Here is a 22,259-nt window from a genome sequence, read left to right on the forward strand (position 1 = left end):
GAAGGTGGCATCTTTGGATTTTTTTTCTTCCACTGTTGAGTGATGAATCATTTATCAATTAGTACGAAGTTGGTGAGTATTGCCCTTTTGCTCGTGGAATTGGGGAGAATTATAAGGAAACTTCATAGTCCTGCTTGTGGACTAAATTGTAAGGAAATTAATTTGACGAGGAAAACAACATGAAGTATAAAAGTTTCTTACAGAAATAAACAAAGAAATTCTAACCATAAATCCATAAAATTGACCATCGATGAATTTTAATATGTAAAAATATATAAATCTGATGAATTTTAATTCATTGAATTTGATAGGGATACTTTTGTTTAAAAGTTGAGTTTTGGGTGAGGGCATGATAATTTTTTAAAGAAAAATTAATATTAATCAAGCTCGAATTTAAAGATGATCTGATTCGACTTAATTAATAGAATGTATAAGTTTTTTAGATAAAAATATTATTATATCATGACACATTAGATACATATTTCAAGTTTAATATTGGATTGACATATTTGTAATAATATTGTATTTTTTTTTAATATTTTAGACGATTTCAAGATAATATATGTTCAGAAAATTTCTTAATCATTGACTATGCACACATATCTTGTAAATACAACGGCTGGGAAATCAATATTTTTTTAATCACTGAGATCACTCATTAAGTAACTTGATAGTAGCCATCGATAAAATGAATAATCTGATTGTTATAATAGATAATCAGATAGATCAGAGAGACTTGATTGTAGCTAAAAAGTTGACACACAATAGAATGATTTGTTTGTAACAATTGATTAAATAAATAGTTTATTTGTAACCTTTTGAAATTAAATTACTCATTTTTAATTTTACTAATAATTTAGTGACCTATAGTAAAATTTACTCAAATTTTAAATGAAAAATGGCTGTTAAAATTTCAAAAAATAAAAATAAAAATGAAACAAAATGTTGACGGTCTCGATTATGACGCGGACATATCGTGACCGTCAAATCCAAAACATATTTGATCTTACACCGTAGGGTTTGAAAATCTCCATTTGTCCGCCACTTTTATGTTTCGAATATCTCTTTCTCTCTGGTTTCGCTTCGTTTCACTTCGCAGTGCATTTGCAGATCTCAAAAAGATCATTAATTTATCTTTAATATATTCGCTTTGAATCTGCAAATGCTTGCGGTTTTGACTTCATCTCTCCACTGATTCTCCATTTCTCGATCTCCGAAGCTCAGTTCGGTACTGTGTAGTTTCTTCTTCTTCTTGATTAGGAGTTTCCCTTTTTCTATCTTATGAATTTGAGTTTTATTCAACCGATTTTGATGCTCAAGTTAAATAATGGATGATCGAATTGTTCAAAATAATTTTGATTTTGATCATGATCATGATCATGATCTAGGGTTTGAATTCGAGAGAATTTATTATAAATTCCGATATTTGATTTATGTTTTATTAATTTACCCGAATTATGTGTAAAAGTTTCAAAACCATTGATTACTAGTAACTCTGTTGTAATTTTCTTCAATTTTTTTTTTTATATTAGTTTGTTCTGTTGGCCGGTGGCGGGGGAGGAACTTTATTGTTAGATTTGATTTTGAATGATTTCGAGAGCATATTGCTGAGAGAAGTGTTGTAGAGTTGGCATTGGGGTATGCAGCTTTATTCATCCGTAAAGGAACTATGGAAGGTGACACTACCGTATCTACTCCTTCCGCTGGGCTCAGATATAGAGATGGTACTCAGAGAATCCGACCTATTCATGGGTATTTATTATTTTTAGTTCCTCTTACTTAAAAGTTTTGAAACCATTACTGGGGTTCTTGGGCGTGCTTGCCCTCCCACTATAATGTTTTTTTAATGTTATCTTATAAGTTGCAAGAAATTGATTGTTTTATATGCTGCTGAGTTTGCTTCCTTCTATAGGAGGACTACTGGTCCAACAAGAAGATCTACTAAAGGACATTGGACAGCTGAAGAGGTATTGTTATCTTTCAATAGTTATGTTTCCTGGATTTTGTTATAAGTTTACACCTTTTGCACCTTTATTGCCCTTGTTGTGTTATTTATTATAGTATTCATTAATTTTAGTCCTGTTGCTCTTTTCCTTCAATGCAATCAGTGTTGGTGTCCATTTAGATATGCGGGTGTGTTTTTTGTGTCAATCAGTGCATGTATATACATATTCTTAAATGATTTTTCAATTTGACAACATAATTGTATGGACTTCCAGGATGATATTCTGCGCAAAGCTGTTCAATATTTCAAGGGGAAAAATTGGAAAAAGATAGGTATGATTTTGAATGGAAGTGGCATGGCAGCCCTTTGTGCGGCGTTTTGCACAATCTAATTGTATGGTGGTTCATCTGCAGCGGAATGTTTCAAGGATCGGAGTGATGTACAGTGCTTACACAGGTGGCAAAAGGTCCTGAACCCGGAACTTGTTAAAGGGCCATGGACAAAAGAGGTTATTGCTTTTCTACTTATTTATTTCTAGCAGTTCCTTGAAGTGACTGTTGTTGAAAAGCAGAAGTTTTCTTGATACTGTAACAACATTCTAAGTTGCTTTTGCAAAATATGAGCAGGAGGATGAGATGATTATTGAGTTGGTGAATAAATTTGGGCCAAAAAAGTGGTCAACCATTGCTCAGCACTTACCTGGACGTATTGGAAAGCAATGCAGGGAAAGGTGTGTAATGGAGCTTTTAATTATGATATTTTAAATCCACCTGCATTTAAAACTTTTTTGAAGGCCATGAAGAGGGGAATTTTGTACCTTGCAATGTGGCCTTCCTCACGATGGCTAAAAATCACTGGGAAAAGGCAAAAAGTCTGGTCACAATTGTTCACCCTGTTGAATATTTAACAATTTTTTAGAGGTTTTCCTTCTGGGATGTTATTGTGAACAAATTCTCTTGGAATTTATGAAATATTTTTGTTGAAATTTATTGTGGACAATTTTGTTAATGAAATATTTCACCAAAATTAAGGAAAAATTTTCTTGTTTTACATTTGTGCTCAGAAAACTAAGTACTGATGTAGGTGGCACAATCATCTCAATCCTGGCATAAACAAAGAGGCGTGGACTCAGGAAGAGGAGCTGGCTCTTATTCGTGCTCATCAGATTTTTGGGAACAGATGGGCAGAGCTCTCAAAATTCTTGCCAGGAAGGTACTTATTTTAGAGGCCATACGTTTCCATCAATGGATTGTCAGGGTTACTTATATGTCTTTGATTTCTTTACCACTTCCCCTGTAACTGCAGTTTGCAAGTCATCCTCTGATGTTCGTCTGAACCTGATTGCTCTGTAATTAGAAGTTAATATATTTATTTTGCATTTGAATTTACTGATAACTTGTTCTATTCCCATCTTTGTATGAGTAACAGGACAGACAATGCCATAAAAAATCACTGGAACAGTTCAGTCAAAAAGAAGTTGGATTCTTACATAGCATCAGGCCTTCTGGAACAATTTCAGTTCCCACTTAGTGCAAATCAAAGTCAGACCATGCCTTCATCTTCTACGAGGATGCAGAGCAATGCAAATGATGATGGTGCCAAATGTATGAAAGAATCAGAGGACATGTTGGAATGCAGTCAACAGTCGAATATGATTGGTTGCTCTCAATCCACAAGTGATTTATGTAAAGCTGCTGTACATACAGGTGAGCAATTACACTTGACTGAAATGCCTGGAGTGGAAAACGAGAAGCATTGCAGTCCAGCACCTTGTGCAGAAGAGTATTACCCATCTTTTGAAGATGTCAACTTCTCTGTTCCAGAAATAACTTTTGAAGCTGGGTACTCTTCCAGTGGGAATTACCAGTTTGGTGAGCATATGTTGATAACTTATGATAAATGTTGTAGGGTCCTATTCTCAGTGGCAATGAATGATGGATGCATTGCCTCTGAAAATTTTATGCAAGGGTCTAATATGGCTGAATTGGGTGGCTGTGCAAGTACATCACTTTGTCAGCCTTCAGTCATCCAACAATCCGAAACTGGAAATACTCCAGCCTCACAATCTGCTCTTCCTTCAAGGTCTGAGGTATTGGCAACCTCGTGCTGTCAGTCTTCTGCATCTCCTTCACTTCATTCAGTGGAGGATGGTACACTTATGTATAGCCGAGAGCCCAGTCAATTAAATGGTCATGATGTCTTCGTCTTTACTAATGATGATCATACAGATGATACAGACCTACAAGACCAATCTTACCTTGCAAAGGATTCTCGGAAGTTGGTTTCAGTTAATAGTTTTGGTTCAGAATCAAATGCATTGCTAACTTGCCTTGCTGCTGATGATAAGCAAAATTTACCTGCAGAACAAGATGCCGGAGGTCTATGTTACGAGCCTCCTCAATTTCCAGGCTTGGATATCCCATTTTTCAGCTGTGATCTTATACCATCTGGAAATGATGTGCAGCAAGAATATAGTCCCCTTGGTATTCGCCAGCTGATGATATCTTCAATGAACTGCATCTCTCCATTTAGGTTGTGGGATTCACCATCCTGGGACAGCAGTCCAGATGCTGCGCTTAAAAGTGCTGCCAAAACTTTTACTGGCACACCATCCATACTGAAGAAGCGTCATTGCGACCTATTATCACCTTTATCGGAAAGAAGAAAGGAGAAAAAGCTGGAAACTGACTTTACATCCAGTTTGACAAAAGATTTCTCTCGTTTGGATGTCATGTTTGATGAGAATGTCTCTGCCAACACATCTCAGGTGTCTCTATCTGAACATAAAACCAATGCTAGAGGCTCTGATGAAGAAAAAGGAAACCGGCGTCAAAAATTTCAAGGAGAACTTGACAATGGTGAAGATCACACCGAGCCATTCAATGTTGAAGCTCCAAAGAAAGATTCTGATGGAACTAATTTCCAGGAAGCCTATGGTATTGATACCAAGGACAAAACTTATGTTCATGCTTCCGAAAAAATTGTTAGTTTTTCCTCTCTCTCTATGATTTTGATGTTTTCTAGTCCAAGGTGAAGCTGCCAAGATTAAATCCATGTCAAAATTTTATTCAAGTCATGTATGATGCTGATAGCTCTATGTACAACATACCCTGTTTTCTCTTTGGTCTTGTTTTGGAAATCTTGGTCTTAATCATTCTCATTGTTACCGTAGCATTCCTTTTGATTTATCATGCTAGTCTTTTCCCTCTCTACTTTTGACAGGTCCAACAGCCTTCGTCAGTGCTTATCGAGCATAATGTAAATGAGCTACTATTGTTTTCTCCTGATCGTGTTGGTCTTAAAGCTGACAGGCCATTATTGCCTTCAGGCATACGAACTCGACAAAGTCAGAATCATAAAAGCTTTAGAGCTGTTTCATCAAATCAAGGTCTTGCTTCTGAGTGTTTATCAGGAAATGCATGCTTAGTTGTTAGCTCTCCCACTCTGAAAGTAAAGAACAGTGAAGGAGGCCACTCAATTACTGCAACTGCAGTACAATGTACCAATTCATCCGCAACCCTTGAGAATTTGGCCGATAATGCTGGGATTGATGCTGCTACTGAAAATTATAACATGTGAGCTCTGCTGCTCCCCGTTATAATTACAATTGTTATAGGGCCTTCTATTCAGTGTCTTTTATGTCAGGAGCTGCTTTTCTTCTATTTCTACTTCCAATGCTAAGATAAACTGATTGGTTCTTACATGTGTTTTCTTGACATGGATTGCCAGATTCGCTGGAGCTCCATCCAAAAGAAGTATCGAATCACCGTCGGCATGGAAGTCTCCTTGGTTTATTAACTCTTTCATTCCAGGCCCAAGGATTGACACGGAAATAAAAATTGACGTATATGATTATGACCACTTCAGCCTTAGATTCAGACTTTAACCTTCTTTTGTGCTAATAATCATATTTTCTTTCCAGGACATAGGATACGTAATGAGCCCTGCGGAAAGAAGCTACGACGCCATTGGGTTGATGAAACAATTAAGCGAGCATACTGCTGCTGCTTACGCCGGTGCCATGGAGGTTTTGGGAAACGTAACTCCAGAATCAATAGTAAAAGGAAGACGTACCAAGAATCGTCATGTGGACAAAGAGAATAACTGTCTTGAGAGCCATTCAAATTTGGCTCCAAATATCTTGATATTACTGAAAAAAACATGCTTAATGCTCTCTTTTGTTAATAACTGCAGACCGTTGAAATTAGTATGCGATTTGTCCGCAGGCGGAACGCCGACTCCTCGATTTTAGCGAATGTGGAACACCAAGAAAGGAAACTGATAACATGAAGTCCTTGACACCAATAACCGTGAGTTTCTCGAGCCCCTCGTCCTATCTTCTAAAAGGTTGCAGATAGTGCCTTTTGGTTATCATTTTTTGTGTCTAGTTCATGTCACATATGTATGCCATCTTATTTTTCATAATCATTCCATTTGTTGACGGAAAGAGAACTAATCCAAGTAATTAAATTGATAAAAATATTGTACCAAGTGCACATAAATTCTTCAGCTCTCTGAGGTCAGCATTTGTTAAATTTATTCTTTGATTAATATGTGGTAATTATAAGGAAGTATATGTTCAAAGATAACTCTCAATCATTTGACGTTAAACGCACCCTGACATTCCTAGTGCTCGAATCGAGACCTCAATGAATAACAACAATTCATTTACCATCGAGATCATTTTGATTCGTGTTTAACATTTATTATTAGTTTAACCCGATTTGACCATAAAAAAAACCCTCAACAATCTTTGTCTAACCTAGTAAATCAACATGATCCCAAATAATACCTACTAAGACCAATCCTTTTGCGAAATTGCCGGTTTACTTGTTTGAAATATCTATTGACATGATAGAAGTAAGAAATCAAATTCTTGAGACTAAATCCAAATTTAAACATAAAGATCAAAACAAGAACTTTATATATATGAATGTTGAGTGGGCATATCAAACTCCAATCTTACATGAAGTACATTGTGACAATAACAACTTCAAAAGGGGGGAACAGTTGGTGATAATGTAATATCAGAGTTCGAATTAACTCATTTCATTAGACTAAACATTTGTCTATAGTTGAGTTCCCTCTCAATCAATGGCCTAAATCAATTTACATCAAAAATGGGATTTGAACCCACACCCTCTTTCTAAGACCAGAACGTGAGTATGGCGCCTTAGACCACTCGACCATCCTGACAGCCGATAAGTATCAATTGAAAACTTTCTAGAATCACATAACTATGGTCTATGCAACAGGTAAGATGGTAAAAATTCCTTCCTAGTCCCTCTTATCATAGCAAGTATATCATTTTGTCCTTGTAGACTTCATCTGCATAATTGTGACTAAACAAAAAGCTTCCTGTGGGTGCATTTTGATGGTGTTACCAGGTGTTTGAGAAGCTTGGACCAAGTTTATTTGATTTTCTAAAGGGAAATAAATACTCCCCATTTCCTGTGGATCTTGTTCGGGAATTTGGACGTCAACTTTTGGAATCTGTAGCATGTGTGGATTGTTCTTGTCTCAACATTATATCATCTTTTCATTTTCCAACGAATCACCTTGTTCTGTTATTTGGCCTTGTTTAACGTCTCCCTACGCTTTTAAATTATGTGGCCAACATGCGTGATTTACACTGAATCCATACTGACCTGAAGCCAGAAAATGTTCTTTTTGTATCTTCCGAATATGTAAAGCTTCCTGGCTGCAAGGTATTTGGAATTCTATAATTGACAATTTATGCCATTTTAGATTGGGGTTACAATGCCAATGATAATAAAATTACTTGGAATGGTACAGAGGAGTTCTTCGAATGAAGCGCATTTTAGGTGCTTTCCAAAGTAGAGTGCCATTAAGTTGATTGATCGCCTCAAGGTCAAATTTCCTTTATGTATCACAAGCAGAGAAGAGTAGGTTAATATAGTTCGATATCTATGGGAGATGAGGTTTATTTGGGACAAAAATAAAATGTCAGACTTGTTTAATAAATGTGTTATTTAAGTTTGATGAACCATTTATTTATTATCATCCTTTATTTACATCGACAGTTGAGATTTAAGCTGGGCGAGTAACCCTTATTTGCTTGGAGAGGTTCGGGTTGGTCTACTTGAGATATACAAAGTTTGTTCTCGGCTCTACTTGAGTAACCCTTATTTGCTTGGAAAGGAATTCATTATACTCCTACAGCTATGGATAGTTGTTTGTACTGGCGCATTGGTTCACATAGCACTGCTCGTATATTTTTGAATAATTGGGGTGGCACTAATAAAATTTCCCTTATAGGTACACGTGCATAAGACAACAATCGGCAGAATTTGACCCTTTCCCATGAGTTTATGATTCCTGACCGGCCCTATTGTAATGAAGTTCTAGTTCAATAAGGTTTTAGTACGGTTCGACAGTGATCAAATCCTTGTGGTGCCAATTGCTCCATGTTCGTGAGATGTCCTGGTGTGGGGCAATCATGATTCGGGTGTGTGTTCGGTTAGGTCAGGGTATTTGGGTGTGGGTTTGATGAAGAATCAGTCCTTCATGTTGTCCGCTCGTGCCCGAGAGCACAGGAAGTGATCCATTGGGGGTAGTACAATTTGCAGGGTTTGTCACTCTGCGGTGGAATCTATGGAATGCCCGCAGCGCAATCGTTCATGAAAGCATCACACAACCAACTTGGCTTATTGTTACCAACGCGCAAGTCCTCTGTAAATGATGCTCATCGACACGAGTTAACTGTAGGGGGAGTCTCTTCGCTTGAGGAAATGGCTCCAGCTGCCTCAGGTTGTTGGTAGAGGCCTCCTATCAATGGTATGATCAAGATTAACATTGATGGTTTATTTGATTCGACGAAGGGTCTTGCTGTCATGGGAGCATTGGCTCGAGACCACATGGGTAATTTGCCAGGGGGCTTGCTCATACCACGATGCTAGTTCAGGGACCCCTATAGAGAAAATCTTTGCGTTCGGGGCTGTTTCGAACATGACGGTTGAGCGAGAATGGACTAATGTCCATTTTGAATCAGATTGTGCTGTTTTAGTGAATAAAATTCACGTATTAAATTTTTCCTAAATTTCATACACTTAAAAATTTTAATATATATATAAATAATTCCCCTAAGACAAACGCAAAGTGGTCAGCGGCAATAGCAAAGAGCAGACCCGACCACTTTCTTCAGTTCTTCCCCCAAAGTCTCCCAGTTCCCAAATCCCCAAAATTGCCTTTAACACTCCCCTACCCTTTTAAATTCTCGAATTGCCAAGTAAACCTCAGTGTCTCATCTAACCTAACGCTCACAGGCGCAACCCTCACTGCCTTTGAGCTTCAAACCACGCGGCGGCGCCAGCCATGACCGGGTCCGTACCTTTACACTCTGGTTTTTCTCAATTCGAAACTCACCTGTTCCTCCAAACATTCTACCCGTGCATTTGGGGTTTACAGTGAAGAAAATGCCTCAATAGCCGTCCCAGAGGCCGAGGAGACCGCCGCATGAGGCAAAATTTGCGTTTTGCAGTGAAGAAAGAAGAGAAAAACGGAGACATGCATAGTGACTTGTTGAATCTGAAAGCGGGTTCAAAGGAAATTTTTAGAAAAATTCAACGTTGAAACAGGAGATTTAAAGGGGTCGGCCTTTTTGTCAATTATTTTTGGGGACTGATTGTTGTTTATACATGTGCTGAATATTAGATTTTTTTAATTAAAAATGTTATATTATGTGAATTGAACGGTAAACGTTCCGCTGTAGCTTTATTTATTTATTTTTAACATTGGTGATGTTAACTAGTTTACACATACATGGAGAGTACCGTTGTGGTCGTGGAAACTCAGAGTTGCAGTTCTAATCTTGTCCCCAAGTCTGGAGAATCACCGATAAATATTGACTCAATATCTATAGATCTCATCAATGCTAATGATGACATTGGTGCTAGGAAGTGTGAGCATTTTTCCATTCGGTAAGCCATTATTCAGTGCACAGTTTCTCGGTGAGGTTTTTGCTCGATTTTATATAGATATAGATATAGTTTTGTTCAACAATGGTCCAGGACTTGCTATTTGTAATACATTAATATTTGTGTTGGAATTTTGTTAATTTCCTTTTGTTTGAAATGCAGTGGATATGCTTCTGAGATGCGCCACAAAAACTGGACGAAATGCTGGCCATTTGCATTAGATGGTGTCCAGAGTATATCTGAAGAACAAGACTGTAAGCTTCCTCCTTTACTAGTTCCGAAGTTCAGATGGTGGTGCTGCCAAAGCTGTCTGCACGAAATTGGGTCGGACGGCAATGTAAATGAAGAGAGAACTTTTGCTAATAATGGTAGCAAATTGAAAACCTTTGGCTCCTGTCCTCACCTGTCATCATCCAATGGTGGTGCTACAATTCAGTTATCAGATTTGCAGCAGTCTGTAAAGATTAATGTTGTATCAGGAAAATCTGATGTTAGTGCTCGTGTTAATGTCAATAGCAGTGATAAAAGTGAGAAAGCAGCTAAAGTTGCTAATATACCAATCATAGGTATATTTCTATCCTTGCTCAATTTGCTCTCATGTTTACTTTTACATTAGAGCATTAATTATGTTTGGTGAATTTTACAGGGCAAACAGATCTCTTAGAAAATAACATTAGCAAAGAAACCCATATTTCAAAATTTGCTGGAATAGATGTTATTTCTAGCCTTATGAAGCGGACATTTCATATAGGCAATAAAGGTATGTCTACTACGAACATATACTAATTAAAATGCTAATCTGTTTCATGCTTTGCAACTGAAAGTAGAACTGCAGTGGCTGCAATAACTGTGCTTCTTATTCTTGCAACAGTGGCTCCTCTGCAACTTGATAAACCTAGTATAAAGGATAATGAAATTGCTGGCTATACTATTCCCGAGTCAAACCCGAGTTGCACTGTCAATGATGCCACTGAAACACATCAAGCAGAAAATCACGCTTCTACTTTTGTTCAGCAGATGGAGTTCGTGAAAACTCGTGGTCCCTTTGGAGTAGTCAATATGGTTAATGGGGTTAGTACAGCTGAATATCCTTCATTGGAATTAGATGATTGTGATTATGCATCATCTGAAAGTGCTGAGATATTGCTTGGAAGTTCATCTGGAAGAAGAAAGACCCGCAAGGTGCGTCTGCTGACTGAATTGTTGGGTAAAAAGGAAGATGAAAAAAATGATCTCTCAAGTTCAGAAGATTCACCTTCCACTGCCATTCCTGATGCATCTATGGCAATAGATTCAGTGTCTGCTCCCCATGATCAAGTCAGTTTCCAAGGAAATGTTGCAAGCAATTTGTCTCTTAGTAGGAAAAGAAAGTTGCCACAAGATGAAACACGGAGGCTTGGGGAAATGAGTTCTCCAAATAGTGGGAATAAAAATCTTTGGACATTCAACAGAGGTGCAGAAACTACTGATGAAATTCCAATTCCTGATTCAGATTGTACAGTTAATGGAAGTGTCTCACAAACTGGTGCAAAGAGTCATTTGGTTAGCCTTAAGGTGTATAAAAGTCCTACTGCAGGAAAGATGAAAAACAAAAAGACCCAAAATTTTGATGAATGTTTGTCTGTTGTTCTGTCTCGAGAAAAACTGCAGAAGCAGAAACAGAAAAAGGCTGGAGATACCACTAAGAGCAATGCCATTGATATTGTTCAGTACAAGTCGAATGATGCATCTAAAGACAGTGAGTTGGATCCCTTTTCTGAGTCTGCCAAAAAGGCAGAGAAAAATTCTAATTTATTGAAGAAAAGGAGTAAGATGCATCAAGATCTTGATGGGCCTGCTTTTCCTATTCCTTGGAACAATGGCTTGCTCAGAGAATGTCCGACTTCAAGGAAAGATGTAGAAATACAACAAACTGGGTCTGTTTCTGTAGCCCAGGATGCATCAGCTGAAAGAAGAATGCAATTTTCACTTAATAATTTCTTGCCTGCCAAAACATATGATGGAAAATATATTTCTCCAATCAGAGATGGGTTGCCACCTCTATTGCCTTGGCAAGGGCATGTTCACACTGAATATGAGATTGGGAGGAAAGATCTAAAGATGAATTCTGTTGGGAACTCTGGTTTTCCTTTTAAATCTGAACTGGAAGCATATCTTTGGAAGAGAATGCATGTTGACCTCAACAGTAACCAAACTACACAGAGAATACCATTCCTGAACGAGAAGCAAGAACACTACTCTTGTGCTGATGTTGGGAGCTGTTCTTTGGTTCAGCAAATGGTATGAGCTTTTCTTTTGTTACCCTTGTTACCAATTAACATATAAAAATGAAGAAGTTATTTATGGCATGACAATTTTGGTACCCCCAACCTCAAAATTTTGATTTTGGTCCTCTGCAACTAGAATAGTTTTGCATCTGTTTTGCTATTCATAAAATATTCAAGTTATGATAACATTCAGTTTAAATTTTTGGAGCTTTCACATTAAGTTATTTACACATTTGAGCCTTTGACTTAGAAACATTCCCTTCTCTATGACCTTGAATTCGAAGATAAGTTATTAATCAAACAACGTTAAGACATTTTTGCCTGGATTATGGGATTCTGCAGGAGGAGATATAAGAATCTCTTTAAAAGTCGACTCCTTATTTTTTGAGAAAACAGGTCCTCAAAAATGAGAATCTACTATACTTTCATACTTGTCCTCATGGAAAAGTGACATTATTATCTTATGCTTATTCCAACCACAAGCTTTCATTTTGGTTATACCATGGAACTACTACTGCTTTTATCCGTAGTCCATTTACCATTTTGGTTCGGTTATAAGCTCATACAATCTTATATATTATCTGCAATTGATTGCATATAGCTAACGATTAGGGTAGGTGTTAATGTTACCCTATGTTTACCTGTAATCATTTTACCCCTTTTAAACAGGATTTCAGGGGTAAAAGCAATAACGGGAAATCTGTGGAGCTTCAGGACTACTCAGCAATAGCCAGTAAGAATTATGATCAACGAGCTGAAAGGGCATCTGGGCAAGGAGCTTCAGATGACATACCCATGGAGATTGTTGAACTCATGGCCAAGAATCAGTATGAGAGGTGTCTTCCAGATAGAGAAATTGATAAACAACCATTGGAAACAACCAATAACACCAGAAGTCATCAGATCAGGGTGGATCTTAATAAAGTATATGGAAATGAAGAGATGAGCCTGCTTCATGAGACCACTCAAAAACCAAAACCCCGGGCTAAAAACAGAAAAATTGGCAAAATTGAAAGAGATGATATGCACAAATCAGTTGATATTTTCTCTCATCTGGACTGGAATCAGTACAATATGAGCCAATTGGAACAAAGTTTTTCCACCGCCAGCTTTAAGTCTTCTCTATGTAGAGAGAAGCCATTGAATGGATTCCAAATTTCTGCTGCCAATTCCAGCCGGCAAAACAGTGCACAAAATTGGCAGTGTATTGGGAACATGGTTGGGCAGAGGTCCCCTCAGGCCAGTGTGCAGGCATTGGAAGTTTGTAATTCATGTCATAGTGCTCCACAACAGAATAAAGAAGCAGCTAATTTATGGCCGTCAACTGTACCAAATAACATGCCCTATCTATTTGGGATTCCTCAGAGGTGTAGAGATCAGGTGGCCAATGTCGATGTGCTTTCACATTGCCATAGAAATCTGCAAAAGGGAAATGCGAGTGGAAATGATGATCGGAATTTCTTAAATCAGGCTTCAAGTTTTGAAAAGCATGCTAGGAAGTTTGATTCGGAAGTCCTTAGGACACATGCAGATTACCCATTTGCTTGCAAACATAACGGGATGGGGTCAATTGATCTGTATTCTAATGAAACCATCCCTGCCATGCATTTACTCAGCCTGATGGATGCAGGGTTACAGTCAGGTGCACCAGTTGATGTGGATGGAAACCAAGGATATGTCAAGAAAACTTCCTCTCATGGTCATCATCACTCAAAAGTGTTTTCGAGCCTGCCTTCTAGGGGAGATAGGACCAATTCAATGAAACATGCAACCTATGATTGTTATGGTAAAAGCCATCTACCCGAGAGTTTATGCGAATGTACGTTTGCCACACCTGCAGCCAGTCCTACATCATTTCTGCATGATAAAAGTTTCAAGAAGGCAAGTTATTTTACGGCTCAATTATCACTGAAGTCTAGAGAGAAAGAGAAGAAGTTCTCAGATTCACAAAGGCAGAATAAAAATTGCAGATCACAAAAAACTGCATCTTCAAATAGTGGCATAAATACTTGTGGAACGTGTACTTTCCATAGTATGCCAAAAATGGTGCTTGGCACATCTGATTTTATGATGTTCCGGACGCAGCTTCAAGCATTAGTGAGTGCAAACAAACAGAACCAGGATGCTCGAACTATGAGTGGTACTCTTTTCCATCCAAAAAGTGGTTCGGAGAATGAAATGTGCTCTATTAATAGAAACCCTGCTGATTTTTCCGCGCCTGAAGCAGGAAATATCTACATGATTGGAGGCGAGGACCTGAAATTTGGAAGGGGAACTCCCTCATCTGGGATGGTAAAATTAACCGGGGACAAGCGTCAGAAGAAGCTTACTGTTAGAAAAGAGCGGTCACGTTCATGAGACAGTGGTGATTGCATATGTCGATAGCACCACCGAACCACATTCGTCTTGGTATTCGGTTAAAATGCATTAATTCCGTCCACTGGGAAACTTGGGAAACTTGCATTCTTTCGATCAGCATTCAACTCGTGTAATTTTCGGCAGGCAAAATCAAGCACTTTGATGCCTTGGTTAAGAAAAGCTTAAATGCTTTATGAAGCTTCGAGACATAAAACCGGTAATATTTCGCAACACAAAGTTGCTATATTTTATTGCTCTACATAGATCATTCTACTTGCATTGGCACATTTCCCATTTCCGAGCTTTGAGAACATGAAAAGAATATGGTAGGTGCATGGTAAGGCCTGTAAAAATATTTGCATATTCCCCCTCCCTCCCTCCCACCTACCAACTGAATCTTTTCGATGTTGTAATGCTTGTGTTCTTCTGGACAGAGGTTTGTAAAACCTAAATACTGCCGCTTTTAGTTCTCAATCAAAAGGGCTTGGAGAACACTTGAATAACTCTATATTCCATTCTCTAGCAGCTAGTGGGATTCGAAACAGAGGACGGACAATATAATGTGTTTTGAAGCATGAGTTTGAATCATGGCTGTTTATGCCGTAGCGATATCGTATCTGTATCGGCCGGTACAAATTAAGATGGTTGTTATTGTCACGAGTTAGTTTTGGAACAACTATATAGTTTCATAATGATATTGTATTTTTTGTGTTGATTTCTGTATTAATATATTTGGTCGTATTGATGTTAAATTTTATAAAATATTTATTAATATAAACAGATCTTGCTCATTCACAAAAAATAAAATGCATTATATTTATGGAAGTGTATTATATATATATATATATAAGATAATTATTTCATAGTAGTAGGAAAAAAATATTTTAAAGACGTGATAATTATTTAATCTTGTTTGTGAAATTAGAACATATAACGATCAATGCATGTGATAATAATATTTTAGCCATAAGAAACTAAATTGTTAAAACATAGCAATGGAAAATAGAAATTGAGGGAATGCTACAAAATTTAGAAGAATTACAACTCAAGAAGGAAACCCTTCTAATAATCTTAATTCAAATCCTTAAGGATCTGTGTCATCTAAGGAAATGTGTTAATACACAGATGTAAATGTAACGAGTAGTAGAACCATACTTTTACCTCCACTTGTCTTGTAGTTCTTTCCTCTCCGACAACCTCCACGTTACGAAGATGGCTGCTACGAGCGCCACGATTGTAATGAGGAGCAAGGCATAACTAAAATCTTCCGTGAGAGAATCGTATGTCCTTGAAGGTGCGAGCTGAGTGAAAAAGAGGTCCACTCCGTGTGCGAAGACGAGGGTTGTCGATTCCAGCTTGGCTGGAACCGTTATTATACCTCGAAGACCTTCCACTCTAAGAGCGTGTGTAACATAGGACTGGAAACAATTCATCGATAGCCATCGGTTACAGAAACAGCGGGATTAAATTCATAGAATGCTCATGGTTGGCAAGTTTCAGCATCTGCTAATGCCCTTAAGTGCATGCTTACATGCATACTAATCAAGCATCTCAAAGCAGTATCTCTAAAGAAGAGGTGTGTACGTGTATATACACATAATGTATTAAATAAAGAAGAGATAAAGATGGTCTGGGAGGAAACAAACCTGAGGAATGATCGGCAACGAATCAGTTAGCGGTATAATGCCTTCTTCTTTCTCTGCTTGTGTAGGATTAACTGATCGACGAGGATCCAAGAAACGCTTATCAAGAGCCAAAACCTGTAAAATAGGGTTACGATCACATCGCAGTCAGAAGTATCAACTCTAGTACCATTCGTTTAAAGGAAACATGAACAACTCATAATCCAGCATAGCAGACAACTCCTGACTTAATTCTTTCTGAAAGTTTATAATTTACCTGATCACCAATTGTACCGATGAGAAGCTGCTTGGAAGTTATACCCTTCGCTGTTGATGTCACAGCTATAGCTTTCACCGAATGGGTGAAAAAGTAGGACTGCGATTTTGTTATGACCTCTGGTCGAGAAAACAAAGATATCCGTGAAGTAAGGTTGTGCTTTCCAAGAACAAGCTTCCAAACATCTTTGTTGTCCTGTGGATGGCATTTTAGTTGGGGAAAGATAAATTTCATTGAAGTGGTAACATAATCAACCAAACATAAACAATTCAAGTCCGTCCACTTACAGCCCGAGACTGGTCATAAATTTCAATGACTGACATCTCATATCTATGCGCTCTAAGATTGAAGAAGTGGTAGACAACCCAGTTCTCACTAAACACCTACAATAAATAATAAGCATCATCAATTGCATCCTTCTCATACCATCTTACGACACCAATACGGGAGAATAAGTAACTTACAGCATGAACAGGGCCCTGTGCACCATGATGAGTCACTCGGTACAATATACGACCAGTTACAATGTCAATAAGATATGCAACCAGCCATGATTCTTCTGGTGTAACAGATCCAATTTCACCACTTCCTTTGGGTGCAACAGTTGCCACAAAAAGTAGATTTCTTGATATATATTTATACATGACATCCTGGTCAGCCATAACCTTTGCTTGAGTATGTACCATCTGGAAAACTCAAATATACAAGCATGCATTATGTTTTATACATGCAGCATTCCCAACAAGGCACCAGTAGTTAAAAATTCAAAAGACAGAAGAAAATGCACATTTTGAAACAAGTCAGTTAACCACGTTTACCTATCTTCGAAAAAATGAAACAAACCAATTGCATTAAAGACCAAAATCATATACTATTTATTTAAGGAAGCCTATAGGAAAATGAGAGTGAAGTGACAAGTTTCATGCAATTGTCAAAAGTCTTCAGCTGAGAAGTGCATGACCAAAAAATAACTCAATCAAGGGAGCAGTCAATTAATGCAATAATGCTACACGATGCAATTGAGTCTGGAAAACTCCTAAGATCACCATACAGATTGACAAATAAACAGAAGTCATTGAGAAAACACCATGGGGGAGGGAGAAATGCTTTACCTCATTCAATTTTCTAGTGACAGTTGCAGTTATCTTTTCTGATTCTGAGGGGAACACAACCGACCACAAGTCCCTTGCGTCGAAGCAGAACTCATCAGCTACTTCACCAGTGCACTTGCACTTTAAAGCATGCCCCTTGATGATGCTATTATGATCCTCCACTGAATACCAGTATATGTTTGAAAATTCACGTTTGAAGATACCGAGAGCCTCAGAAGTTTTGGGATATAAATGTGCATGTTTATCAGAATCGATCAGCAGATGGAGTCGCTGTTCTGTTGAATCTGTATGTGGAAGGGGAATAACTTGCACAACAGCGTGATCGAGACTTAAAGAATTAAGCTCCTTTCCGGTGTAAGTGTCGACAAAAGAAAGTACACCTGGTGCATCTGAACTTGGACCACACCTGCTAATCACAAGAACAGATGGATTTTCATCCAGAGCATGATGATGAGGAACCTGCCACTGATACAAGTTTAATCCTACTGGAGATTGACATGCCTCTGACTTGTGTAGCAAGTGAGACCAGACAATGTGTCCATCTCCAGTATGCAGAGCAAAAAGTTTCCCTGCCCTCGTTAGTACTATGAGCAGCTTCCTGAATCCATTGTGGTCTCGGGCCATTTTGCTCTTTTCAGAACTTTTTAGTCTCATACTTTGTATGGCTGCCACATCCTCAGGGCTTGCAAGCATTAGTGTTCCCTTCAGCTTCAGCATATGTCCCTTGAGAAAAGGAGTGCATCTTGTCAAAATCATGTTGTGAGCTTTGACGGTAGGTGATTCATGTTTGTAAAACTAAATATACACACACACAATGGCACAAACACGCACAAATATCCATATTCTTTCTAATTTTAGAACCACATGAAAGACTTCATATGTAAGATAATTGAACATGTATCAGAAACAAAACCAATAACTAAATATCTATTAATCTCTTAAAAGCAAGAAAAAGAGTTAGATCATGCAGTCTACAGTTGCCTTTAGTTGAAATGCAAACAAAAAATACCTTAAAAAATTCATAACCATACCTTAAGCCATTCAAAGAGGTTGTGCTCCACTTTTGCGACAGATACACCATCCCTTTCCACAGGTAGTTCTGAAGCTGTTACATCAATTATTGATGCGAGACCATCTTCTCTGCTCCAGACAATCGCACCTTGTTGTAATAACAACAGTGAATGATCTTCCATCACAATTAACAGCCGAAATCCATGAGACCTATCAGTTCGGATGTAATTATTTATGAAAACCTTGTGGGGAATCCCTCTTTGTTGGTCCATTTTAATGCTTTCTTTAAGCAAATTAGCATCCCAATCATGTGCAAGTTTCGCTACAAGATGAATCTCACTGCCTGCATGTTGAACCAATGCAAATGCTTGTTGGCTCTCAGAGATTGGGAGAGCATTACTAACAGCTGTTTCTTGATTCAATTTTTCCACCACTTCCAACTTGCCTTTACCTATCACTCTAATAAATATAGTAACTGAATTTATTTTAATTGCAAATATTCCTGGGACTGATGAAGGTATTATTACCGCCGGTCCTGATGAGTCCTCAACAATATTTGAAATGGGTGTCTGTTGAAAACTAATTTCTCCATTTTGAAAACTTATTGTAAGCAAAATTGACCCTGTGGAATCAAGAGCCACAACTGTCTCGCTAGAAACTAGTGAAAGTTCTCTCAAAAACCCACTAGAAAAAATTGCACTTTCATGCTTCAACAACTCTCCATTCCTAGCATTGATTTGATACATCTCAAACTGGGATGAAGCAGCAAATCCTACAACATATATTAAATCACTGCCAGGAGGCTGAATTACCTGCTGAGTCTCAAAGCTGCAAGGAGCATGGAAATGCAATTCATCAATAATACCATTTTTTCAAAGGGCGGCAGGTATAGAGGAAACTTGTTGAAATGTAAAACTTTCGAATTGGACAAACCTTTCTGTTTCAAAATCCTTCTTCCAAAGAACCTCGCCATCTATGCAAGAAACAGCATGGAGACGGTCATTGCTAAAAACAACAATTACGTTATCCTTCTCAATTTTCAGGTTTGTCTGCACAACATTAATACAGTCAATCTCATGTTTCTACAATCAAAGAATGAATTGTATACTCTATATCAATAACACTAAAAATGCTGGTAAAAGAAGGCAGGAGAAGTTCTACCGGGAGATAAAAAGTTACAATAACAAATGTTTAACAAAGCACACTTCTGTACATTAACTAGCCTCCTATTGGATGTGCTATAGACAATTAAGAGTCTTTAAGATGAAAATTTAGAAGAAAAAAAATCTTAATTGTACAACCGGGCTTCTAATATAGAAATGCTTGGTATAAATTTCGGTGACCATGATCCATAGAAAACAGATGGTCGAACAATTGAAATAAAAAAGATGTTAACTGGAAATAATCTGGCTTACCGGCAGTAATAGTAAAGATTTTGAGTGCTTAGGACCCTGAAGAAAAGACTCCCACACCATCTGCCCATCAGGAAGGTTCCAAGATCTTAAAATACTTCCTCCCGATGAAAGGGTAATGACGTCTGCAAGAAAAAAAATTATTCAAAACTTAGTCACCAATACAAGCAATGAAGTCGGTCAAACCTTTCCTTGCAGAATCCCGAAGAAGGATAGACCAACAGTTTGATTAAAACTGTAACTACGTAAGCCATGAAAGATTCTTCTTTGAACCAAATATGGATATGGACATACTTACATTTTCCAAGACCGATGTCAATTCCATCGATAACATCATTAGAACCAAGCAAATGTCTCCAAACTACATAAAACAGCCAAACATTATCCTAACAACAACTTTAGCAATAACCGGAAAAAATAAAAGCTAAATAAACAAACTTCAATTTTTGTAATCGAATAGGATTGAACTTACAGATCTCGCCATGACGGAGATCAAGGGAAGCTATAACATTCTCTTCAGTGGACACTATAACTCGTCTTCGACCAGTTTTTTGAGTGGAGAACACTGCTTGCTTCACTTTTCCTATGTATTGTTGATGCCTAAGATTTAAACAATAATTATATAAAAAAAATCATATACATATATAAGAAAGTACAGCTAAAATCGAATTCAGCAAAGTAAAGTATTGTTGACGCCTAAGATTAAACAATTAATAGGAGAAAAAATTATATATATTCATACAAAGAATTAAAGAAAAATTTCAATCGAATTCTACTTAGTAAAGTATTGCCGATACTTATGACTATACAACTAGTCAGAAAAAAAATTATATATAACAGAAAAGAACTAAAGGTTAAATTTGAATCGGATTCAGCGAAGTGAAGTATTGTCGATGCCAAATATTAAACAATTAATTAGAAGAAAAAATCATATACATATATAAAGAATTAAAGCTAAATTTGAATCGAATTCAACTAAGTAAAGTATTGTTGATGCCAAAGATTAAACAATTAGTTAGAACAAAAATTGTACAAAAAAGAAAATCATAAAATATAAATTTTGAATCCAATTCAACGAAGTGGAGTATGAAGTTGAACTTACCAGTCCATGAGGCCGACTTGATCTTCGTAAAGGGAAAGGACCGGACTTAGAGAAGAGTAGAACCATAGAACGAGGAGCAAAAAAGGAACAAAAAAAGACCTAATCGCCATTGTTTATGGCTACGAGGATTGAAGAAAAGGTTGTATCAGTTTCCCTATAAGTATCGGAGGGAGAGAGACAGATCTAAGAAAGTCGTCAAGGGGAGGAGTTTGCGAGGACTATATTGCTATACTTCTTCAGCTTTACACATTTTACTTGCACATAGCCAGCTTTTAGGATTAATATCTTATTTGGTACCTAAAATATGTTACATATTTCTAATGTGATCCTATTTTTTTTTTGACCTCCCGCTTCGAAGGTTTAATTTTGACTAATCCAGATCGTACACAAATACTCAAAATTGATATTTTGCTTAACCGATATATTAAACTACTTATCACTTGAACCAACTTTTATTTTATTAATGTGATGTTATTTTAATTTATTGTTATAATAATTAATCTTATTATTATAGAAATTAATTTAAACATCAAGATTATTTATAATTTCATCGAAATCAAACTCATCCTTCATTTAAATGGACCTACTTATTAATTAAAAAAGACGAAAGTGTTCTCACAGAAAACTATGACGGGAACTGATACATTGTTCTTATTTTGTTCATGGTCTAGCTTCAGTTCATGGTCCGCCCATGTATGCATTCTCCTAGGTGTGATTGTTTTTACTTGAAATTTGAAAAAAAATATTAATTATTTTTTTACTGATAATATTTATTTGAAAATTTAATTTATAAAAAAATATTATTAATATATATATCCACTTTATAAAACATTTCTCAATCCATTACTAATACCCAATAACTTGAGAAGACATGAACGAACGAGGGCCTTTTGTTTTGTAATAAACTTGATTTAAACTCTAATTTGCTGTTTCAGATTTTGTCTTCTCTTCTTATTTGTCACTATCTCTGGGTTTTCAAATAATGAGGTTTTGACCCGAATCAATTTATTTTAGTGATTAAAAGAATCGTTATTGTTTTTAGAAGTCACGTGATCGACACCAACGTCTGCAACATATAGGGTGTTCAAATCTAGGTACATATTTTCGGGTACCAGGATACGTTAAAACCGGGTACCCGCATTTTCAGATCATGGGTATTAGGTTCATATTTTTTTAATTAAAGTTTTAAATCACATAAGAAATACATAAAATTTAA

The 22,259-nt window shown here is 37.1% G+C and overlaps 3 protein-coding genes across 6 annotated transcripts; 2 read left to right on the forward strand and 1 right to left on the reverse strand.

The window, feature by feature from the left end:
* Positions 1-1,518: 1,518 nt before the first annotated feature.
* On the forward strand, positions 1,519-6,303 carry LOC120141368 (transcription factor MYB3R-1-like). Its single transcript, XM_039156268.1, has 11 exons — positions 1,519-1,752; positions 1,913-1,967; positions 2,220-2,277; positions 2,359-2,453; positions 2,572-2,675; positions 3,029-3,157; positions 3,374-4,928; positions 5,168-5,520; positions 5,675-5,789; positions 5,868-6,092; positions 6,175-6,303. The coding sequence occupies exons 1-11, from the start codon at positions 1,670-1,672 to the stop codon at positions 6,301-6,303; spliced, it is 2,901 nt and encodes a 966-aa protein (XP_039012199.1). The 5' UTR covers positions 1,519-1,669.
* Positions 6,304-9,077: 2,774 nt separating this feature from the next.
* Positions 9,078-15,237, forward strand: LOC120141366 (protein EMBRYONIC FLOWER 1-like). 3 transcript variants are annotated; one of them, XR_005517766.1, is made up of 6 exons: positions 9,078-9,885; positions 10,045-10,448; positions 10,529-10,642; positions 10,754-12,162; positions 12,819-14,724; positions 14,942-15,236. XR_005517766.1 is itself a non-coding variant. In XM_039156265.1 (5 exons), the coding sequence occupies exons 1-5, from the start codon at positions 9,728-9,730 to the stop codon at positions 14,505-14,507; spliced, it is 3,735 nt and encodes a 1,244-aa protein (XP_039012196.1). In that variant the 5' UTR covers positions 9,078-9,727; the 3' UTR covers positions 14,508-15,237. The 3 variants fall into 3 exon arrangements, 2 of the variants coding, with proteins under 2 accessions (XP_039012196.1, XP_039012195.1); XM_039156265.1 differs by having other exon boundaries at positions 10,045-10,409; positions 12,819-15,237; XM_039156264.1 differs by having other exon boundaries at positions 12,819-15,235.
* Positions 15,238-15,448: 211 nt separating this feature from the next.
* Positions 15,449-21,294, reverse strand: LOC120141367 (ER membrane protein complex subunit 1-like). 2 transcript variants are annotated; one of them, XM_039156267.1, is made up of 12 exons: positions 21,044-21,294; positions 20,414-20,541; positions 20,240-20,302; positions 19,945-20,066; positions 19,463-19,578; positions 18,550-19,357; positions 17,519-18,241; positions 16,871-17,092; positions 16,694-16,789; positions 16,407-16,601; positions 16,154-16,267; positions 15,449-15,925 (listed from the first exon to the last, which is right to left on the reverse strand). In XM_039156267.1, the coding sequence occupies exons 1-12, from the start codon at positions 21,151-21,153 to the stop codon at positions 15,665-15,667; spliced, it is 2,958 nt and encodes a 985-aa protein (XP_039012198.1). In that variant the 5' UTR covers positions 21,154-21,294; the 3' UTR covers positions 15,449-15,664. The 2 variants fall into 2 exon arrangements, with proteins under 2 accessions (XP_039012198.1, XP_039012197.1); XM_039156266.1 differs by having other exon boundaries at positions 19,463-19,611.
* Positions 21,295-22,259: the final 965 nt, after the last annotated feature.

Source organism: Hibiscus syriacus, unplaced genomic scaffold (genome assembly GCF_006381635.1).
Source record: "Hibiscus syriacus cultivar Baekdansim isolate YM2019G1 unplaced genomic scaffold, ASM638163v2 tig00110796_pilon, whole genome shotgun sequence".
NCBI classification, from domain to species: Eukaryota; Viridiplantae; Streptophyta; class Magnoliopsida; order Malvales; family Malvaceae; genus Hibiscus; species Hibiscus syriacus.

Bases quoted from the DNA above. Each gene is read 5' to 3' on its own strand.
- LOC120141368 (XM_039156268.1), top strand. From the start codon at position 1,670: ATGGAAGGTGACACTACCGTATCTACTCCTTCCGCTGGGCTCAGATAT. The intron at 1,968-2,219 runs GTATTGTTATCT...ATGGACTTCCAG, and splicing joins GACATTGGACAGCTGAAGAG to GATGATATTCTGCGCAAAGC. The intron at 4,929-5,167 runs GTTAGTTTTTCC...TACTTTTGACAG, and splicing joins TTCATGCTTCCGAAAAAATT to GTCCAACAGCCTTCGTCAGT.
- LOC120141366 (XM_039156264.1), top strand. From the start codon at position 9,728: ATGGAGAGTACCGTTGTGGTCGTGGAAACTCAGAGTTGCAGTTCTAAT. The intron at 10,449-10,528 runs GTATATTTCTAT...TGAATTTTACAG, and splicing joins TGCTAATATACCAATCATAG to GGCAAACAGATCTCTTAGAA. The intron at 10,643-10,753 runs GTATGTCTACTA...TTCTTGCAACAG, and splicing joins ATTTCATATAGGCAATAAAG to TGGCTCCTCTGCAACTTGAT.
- LOC120141367 (XM_039156266.1), bottom strand. From the start codon at position 21,153: ATGGCGATTAGGTCTTTTTTTGTTCCTTTTTTGCTCCTCGTTCTATGG. The intron at 20,542-21,043 runs GTAAGTTCAACT...TTTAAATCTTAG, and splicing joins CAAGTCGGCCTCATGGACTG to GCATCAACAATACATAGGAA. The intron at 19,358-19,462 runs GTTTGTCCAATT...TGCTCCTTGCAG, and splicing joins AAGGATTTTGAAACAGAAAG to CTTTGAGACTCAGCAGGTAA.